This window comes from Triticum dicoccoides, chromosome 7B (genome assembly GCF_002162155.2).
Source record: "Triticum dicoccoides isolate Atlit2015 ecotype Zavitan chromosome 7B, WEW_v2.0, whole genome shotgun sequence".
NCBI lineage: Eukaryota > Viridiplantae > Streptophyta > Magnoliopsida > Poales > Poaceae > Triticum > Triticum dicoccoides.
In genome coordinates this window covers 142,663,984-142,671,346 of record NC_041393.1, presented here as the reverse complement: position 1 = coordinate 142,671,346, position 7,363 = coordinate 142,663,984, and the positions used below count along the sequence as shown (strand labels likewise).

General features: G+C 53.9%; 1 protein-coding gene across 1 annotated transcript; it reads left to right on the top strand.

Moving 5' to 3' along the window:
• The first annotated feature begins 401 nt into the window (after positions 1 to 401).
• On the top strand, positions 402 to 3,802 carry LOC119342241 (transcription factor TGAL3-like). The gene is made up of 10 exons (XM_037614086.1): positions 402 to 522; positions 747 to 835; positions 1,003 to 1,070; positions 1,151 to 1,354; positions 1,439 to 1,534; positions 1,642 to 1,701; positions 2,348 to 2,425; positions 2,510 to 2,555; positions 2,740 to 3,011; positions 3,106 to 3,802. Exons 1-10 carry the CDS (start codon positions 488 to 490, stop codon positions 3,502 to 3,504), a joined length of 1,347 nt encoding a protein of 448 aa, XP_037469983.1. The 5' UTR covers positions 402 to 487; the 3' UTR covers positions 3,505 to 3,802.
• Positions 3,803 to 7,363: the final 3,561 nt, after the last annotated feature.

The window sequence follows — 7,363 nt, the reverse complement described above, 5'->3', positions numbered from 1 at the left end:
TTTTTTTTTGCGGGGGAGCCACAGCCTTTACACTGCCCCATCCATGGACGCATGTGCCCGGGAGTCCCCTGCGCACACGCAAACGCGCTCGAATACAAAAGCTTACACGGTTACACCATAGCGCTGCTTGCCTGCCAAGCCATCACGGCTGATTGACGCCTGATCTCCGATGGAACCCAAAGAATGGACCCATGGATGGACAGATGGATCCCTCTGACATGCACCAATTGACACGTCCGGATCATCATCATATCTTTTCATTTCCATCTGATCCTATCTCCCTTCAATTCTCGCACGGCCTTCCAATCACCCCTCCTCCTCCTCGTCCCGCCATTATAAGTGGCAATGCACATGACACACCATGACCACGCGCCACGCCCACGCAACAGTTGCTGGTGTTCATCAACAGCTCAGAGTCCCCATCTCCCCAGCTTGTTCCCGGCGGCGGTGACGGTGGTCCTCGTCGTCGACCCTGCCTCCTCCCCCGATGCATCACCACCCTGGGCCTTTCCACGTCTTCAGGTAACCCGACCCACGCGGCTACAGTAGCGGAGAAAGCGATCGCCCATGTCCGCTAGCGCAGTTATACTATTGCCAGTGGCCACCCAAGCTCGCAGCTGCCCTGGCTCGTCCTTTGTTCTCTTGTGCTGCGAGCTCTGTCTTCTCCCTTGGACCGGCCCGTCCCGCCCGCTAACCCTTTGTTGCCTTGCGCGCGTCCGTGGCCGCGCCCCTCGTGCTGCTTGCAGGGCGGAGCGTGGCGTCACGGCTGGATACCACCACCACATCGGAGATGGCGCCGCGCAGCTCCCACCCGAGCTCCTCCACCACCCCCGCAGTGAGTAGCGCCGCTTCTTTATTTTCCTTCGGAAAGGGGCGCCCGCGCCGCTGCCGCTTGCATTCCGAGAACTATTCACCCTGCTCCTCGTCCTCGACCTGTTCTTGGATTGGATCTATGCGTGCGCCTTCTGATGAATGCGTTTGCTTGGCCTTGTGACTGTGAAGGCCCCAACCCCAGCTCCAAGTCCTCCAGCAACGTCACCGTCGCCAACTTCCCGTCGCTCGCCAGTCCGGTGAGTGGGTTTCTTGCAAGCATTTCTGGGGGCGACGTGGCCAGATTCTTCAATCTTGTGTTTGACTATTATTGTGGCAGCATGGAGTAGTGGGGTCGTTGGGCATGGCGACGCCGGGAATGGCATTTGCGGCGGCGGAGGCCGGCCGGTTCTGCATGCCGAGGGCGGCCGTGCAGCAGCTCGAGAACTGGGGCGACTCCCTCTCCGGCATCGTCGTCACCAGCCCGCTCACCGAGACCTCCACGGACCTGGACGACAGCGGCGACAAGCATCACGCCCTGATGGTGCCCAGTCCCTTCATGTCCTCGTGCTCTTGGTCATTTAACTCGTCCTGCTCGTCATGTAATGCGGTTTACTGTTGTTGACAGGGCGGTGGTGGCGCCGGCGCCGGCGCCGGCGGAGGGGCGCATTCCCAACGGCGGGTGGGGTGTGTCGATTCCTCTGAAAGAACAGGAGATGAGAAGGTACCAATACCATACATACACATGAATCGAAAGTGCGATGAAATATGATCGTCTAGGTAGCAAATGTGGTTGTATTTCTTACGTATGAGCGGCGACTATGGTTGCAGACCGCACGGAGACTAGCGCAGAACCGCGAGGCGGCCCGGAAAAGCCGCATCAGGAAGAAGGTGAACCCTCCCATTATGTAGTCTGATTCATTTGTTCCTGTTGAATAGAAAACGGCGGTGAAGTGATCCGTGGATTTGGTTGCCACTCACAGTAACATCGAACTTGCTCCTTCCGCCATTGTACCAAAGCAGTAGGGCTGCTTGTTTATATGCTAATTTTGCATGCCATTCAACCTATGTGTTTTCCTTTTCCGGCATATGAACTATATTTCGTAAGCATTTTTTGAAGGGATTTTCCTAAGCATATAGTACTACTACTACTCCAATTAGTATATTCTTATGGTCAATGTGGGCACCACCATTTCTACTTGAAGGATGCAAGAATACTGTCATAGTAGTAGCACCTTTCTTGGAAGGCTAGCATCACATTCTGAATTTGCTCATCCCGTTCTTATTTATAATATCAGTGAGATTTTCTTTTTGCGAGGAAAAATCAGAGTCAACCCAGTTTTCCTTGTGCTTTGACTTTATTGATTGCCTATTTGTAGCATAATAAACCTCGTAAAATTTCCTGTTAGAGGGAGTTTTGGTTTTGCTATATTGATTTACATGGAGTACAACACTCTGCATTGTTTCATGTAATTTGTTCTTGTGGTCTTATATGCACGAACGTGACGATTTAAGCCCTTTTTTTTCCGGTTTGAAGGCTTACCTTGCGCAGCTGGAAAGCAGCCGGTCCAAGCTGACGCACCTTGAGCAAGAGCTTCAGAGGGCAAGGCAGCAGGTAAATCCTTCAACGCCAGTACGCATTTGTAACACCGGTCTGTGGTCAATAGTCATTGATTGCTCACCTGGGCATTTATCACAGGGAATCTTCATCGCCGGTGGTGGCTCCGGTGACTGCTCAAGCGGAGGTAAATGATACCACTATTTCCAGTGCTCACATTTTTAATCATCACGCAATCTACATGCCGCTGGTTCGAAAATGCTGTTGCACGAGTGGTTCTGCAGCCCATGCAGTTCTGTAATGTTGTTAATACGTCTGCTTCAAATTTGATATGCTTCTCCATCTGAACTGAAGAAAATTGGGTCTTGCAGGCGCCTTGGCGTTCGATTTGGAGTATGCGCGGTGGCTCGACGACCACCAGCGCCACATCAACAACCTCAGGGTGGCCGTGATCGCGGACATGGGCGACGACGAGCTGCGCATCCTCGTCGAGTCCGTGCTGCTGCACTACGACGAGTTCTTCAGGCTCAAGAACCTGGCGACCAAGTCCGACGTGTTCCACGTCCTGTCAGGCATGTGGATGAGCCCCGCCGAGCGGTTCTTCATGTGGCTCGGCGGGTTCCGCTCGTCGGAGATCCTCAAGGTAGGTACTCCAGCCAGCAGCCTTCATTGCAACCTGGACCTTGAGCGACCTTGGTACAACATCCATGGATGATCTGGGATGATGACACGTTCAGGTACTCGCCAGCCACCTTGAGCCGCTGACGGACCAGCAGCTGGTGGGCATCTGCAACTTGCAGCAGTCGTCGCAGCAGGCGGAGGACGCGCTGTCGCAGGGGATGGAGGCCCTGCAGCAGGCGCTGTCCGAGACGCTCGCCGCGGCGGCGGGGGCGGGGCCGCTGGCCGGCGCCGGCAACGTGACCAACTACATGGGGCAGATGGCCATCGCCATGGGTAAGCTGAGCACGCTGGAGAACTTCCTCCGGCAGGGCGACCTCCTGAGGCAGCAGACCCTGCAGCAGATGCACCGGATCCTGACGACCCGGCAGGCCGCCCGCGCGCTGCTCGTCATCAGCGACTACTTCTCCCGGCTCCGGGCGCTGAGCTCCCTCTGGCTCGCGCGGCCGAGGGACTAGCGTCGGCGACGTTCGACTGGCTGGCTGTTGGGCCGCCATGGGAGGGAGACGCCCGCTCTCTGAGCTGCGAATTGGATTCTTCGGAGATTTTGAGTACGTACGACTAGCTAGTAAGTATATGTGGCATGTTACACGCGATGCTGGATGGCTGCTGCCGAGTAGTAGTAGTGGACAACTAGTAGTGTAACCGTAACAAGTGAGATGTTATCTAACTTAATCCATCCGGCCGGAGTATTAAAGGGAAACACGTAGTTGCAGAACACTCCGGTTCTAATCTACGGCTTGCAGCTCCCTGATTGTAATTTGTGTTGACCTGTACAACCTTTTCTTTCTGGCCGCACGTACGTAATGTTTTAGAGCATCTCCGACGGACGGGCGGGGCGCTAAAAAACCTTTTACAGCGGCCGAGTAGCCAGTTTTTGCGCGCGAGCAGCCGGCGCTTGCAATATGGTCATTTTAGAGACAGTATGATGATATTTCAAACATCAAAACAAGACATAGAATAGTTTAAAAACACCCAAACAAGTTCATGACATAAAAGTTTAAAATCATGCCCACGTCATCATCCAACCAAGTTCAAAATCATCAAACAAGTTCATGCCATAAAAGGTTCACACAAATAAATGGCACATCAACAATCATGCATCATCCTCGTCTTTGTCCTCCTCTTCGTCCGATTCTTCGTCCTCCTCCTCCTCCGATTCTTCCCCCTCCCCTTCATTATGTCGCGCCGCATCATCATGGGGAGCTTGGAAGGTGTTGGCAAGATCTCCATCGGCATCATGTGAAGGTATGTGAGGCACACTGGAAGACATGTGTCCACCCATGTCACCCGGAGGTGCTCTCATGCCTTTCATGAGAGGCGCAAAACTCATGCCTCATATGGTAGCTCTGAAGCCACCCATGCCTCTCATGGCCCCCATGACGCCCATGGTAGCTCCGAAGCCACCCATAACTCTCATGTCGCCCATGGTAGCTCTGAAGCCACTAATGCCTCCCATGTCGCCCATGCCAACCATGGCTCTTTTTTGGACCAAGACTTCTGTCCATGAAGAACAAGTACTCTCCCATTCCAACAATCTAGTTCGCTCCTTCATGGCCAATTTCTTCTCCTTTAATGCCACCTTCCTCTCCTCGGCCGCCACCCTCCTCTCCTCAGCCGCCAACCTCCTCTCCTCGGCCGCCGCATCTTGGTTCCTTGCCATCTTCTTCACCTTGTTCGCTTTCTTTCTTGCGTTCACAATAGTTTCCATAGCATTTTTTAGCTAGCCATCTCATTTCCTCTTCTTTTTTTCTTTTCCGTCTTTCTTGCATCCATTTGGTCTTTTTGGCTTGGAGTACGCAACCGAGTTTGGTGTAGGGCTTCTCTTGCCGTCATCACTTGATGTCTCCTCATCATCATCCAAATCAATAGTTCGCTTGTGTTTGTTGCTCTCCTCATCATCGACACCATCGCGGGGCTTCCATTTCTCATCATTCTTCAACGCATCATAGCAATGAGGCAAGGTAAATGGTCTCCCTTTCTTGATCTTTACTTTCTTGGTCTTCTTCTCCTCTCCTTGAAATAAGTTTTGTGCAATAGTGAGCTATAAACAAAAGAACAAGTTAGCACTTGAAACACCAAGAAGAAGCATGATGAACATGGAAGAATCGTGAAAGAAATGGCACTTACCCTATCTCTATCGTTAGTGCCACTTTTGTTTAACGTGCCAACCGCCTTAAGTGCGACCGCCCACCTTTGACAATCTCAGTTGATTGTCGACAACCGGGAGCGAAGAGATCTTTCCGAGCGGTCAATTCCACTTGTATTATGTAAATCAAAGTGCCCCTTCATCCGGATCCAATATGCATCTCTACTTTGATCCCCTCCAACGGTGGCATCCCTCGACACTTGCAACCATGTATTGCATAGCAAGATGTCTTCGTCCATGGTGTAGTTGCCCGCTTTTCCTTTCAGTGCATCGACGATACCCTCACCATCCTCGTCCACCTCAAACTCATGATCATCGAAGTGCACATCATTGGTTTGAGACCAATGAAAATTGTTGGAGACAACACCCATAATTGACATATATGTCTCATCATTGAAACTACAAAGTATATACAACAAAGTAAATAAGCTATCCATATGTATGCATTCAAAAAACAACAACAACAAAAAGTGGGCGAAAATTTACCTTGTGGGCATTTCATCAAACACCTTGTGTGCATCGGCCCCCGGCGCAACAAGAGAGCTCGCCGGCGCTTCGCTCGCCGCCGCATCCGTCGCACGCCCTGCAAGCTTCTTCTTCGGCCGCCTAAAGGAGTTGTCCGCCGCCTTGTTCTTCTTCCCAGACACCTTGCCAGCCTTCGCCCGCGCCGCATTTGGGAGCTTCGAGAGGGGGGCACGTGGCTTCACGGCGGACCCCTGGGCGACGCCACCGGCCGCCGAGGTCGTCCGTGGCGCCATGAAAAGGCCGCGCGCGAGACCGGTGCTTGGAGGAGCACCGGCGGAGGCGAAGCCAAAGCTCCCCGCGCTAGGGTTTGCGTTGGCAGTGGCGGAGGGGGCGCGGGTGTATGAAGGGGTGAGGGGGATGTCGGCGCGGTCGTCCGTCGGGCGAATTCACCGGCGCGGCGAGGGCGGGGCAAAAGCGGCGCGGGCGGTCGAGTGTGCAGCCCGTGAAAACGGGCGCACGAAATAAGCGGCGCCCGATGTCGTTTCGCCCCGCGCGGTGAACTACTTATACCGCACGTGTGTTTTTTACGCCTCCGCTCCGGACCGGCTGCGTGCGCAAAAATCTGTAATTTTTCAGCGTGGCTCTTATATCGCGATCGCGCGGTTGTTGGAGACGCTCGTCGGCTTCTCGGACGGCCGCGGCATGCATGCAGGCCATGCAGCGCTGTGGCAGGTATGCGCGTGTCGGTCCACCGCCCATGATAACTCATCGTCGTTCGTGGCCGACGATGGCCCGCCCCGCCCAGGGACACATGGGGATCGGGGCAGGGACACATGGACATGCTCTTCCTTGTCGTACGACGGTTACCCCGGCTACGACTACTGCGTCAGCGTGCTCTCGTCCGGCCCGGCCGCCGGGGACACGCGCGATCTCGCCATCGTCGCCACGAACGCCACCGCCCACAGCATCACGTCGACGGTCAAGCTCATTGAAGGCCTGCTCTCCGACCTCGCCGAGTGCAAGCTTTCCTACGGCGGCCGCATGGGCAAGACGGTGGCCAGTGCCTTCGGCGATCTCGTCGTCGGGCGCGCCCTCGTCGGAGCGGCCAACAAGCTGGCCGACGCCTCGCGTGACGCGGTAGATTGCGACGTGGTGATGTCTAAGAGGAGGGGCATCGCGAAGAATGTCGTGTACCAGGAGAATGCGGAGAATTTCGTGTCCGCACACTTTGCCAGCAACGTCGCCATGTACTCGGTCAATTGATCCAGTTATAACTACTTAGTGCGATTTACAAATAAATAGTCTTGATAAGTCTCAGTCAACAAAGACTTAACGAAATCTCAGTCGATGCAATATCGTGAGATCTACATTGAGATTCGTGCAAAATTGTCTTGTCAGAATTTTAATTTTCTGTCTCGCATGTCATTGTCACTTGACTTAGACTTGGTTAAATCTCAGTCGACTCACACCTAGTCACACCCATAAATAAAAACTATATGTCGGTCACCTAAAAGAAAGTTTTGGGTCAGTCGATTTTTTGAGCCGTCGGATACAAGATCAATGGTCGGATCTCTTTCTTCTTCCTTCCGCCGGTCTTCTTCTTCCTTCGAACCGCATCATCGCCATCGTCCCTAGCCGTCTGCGGTCGGTGGCGCTCCACTGCAGTCTTGCCACGCACCGCCCCAACCGCAGCCCACTGTCGT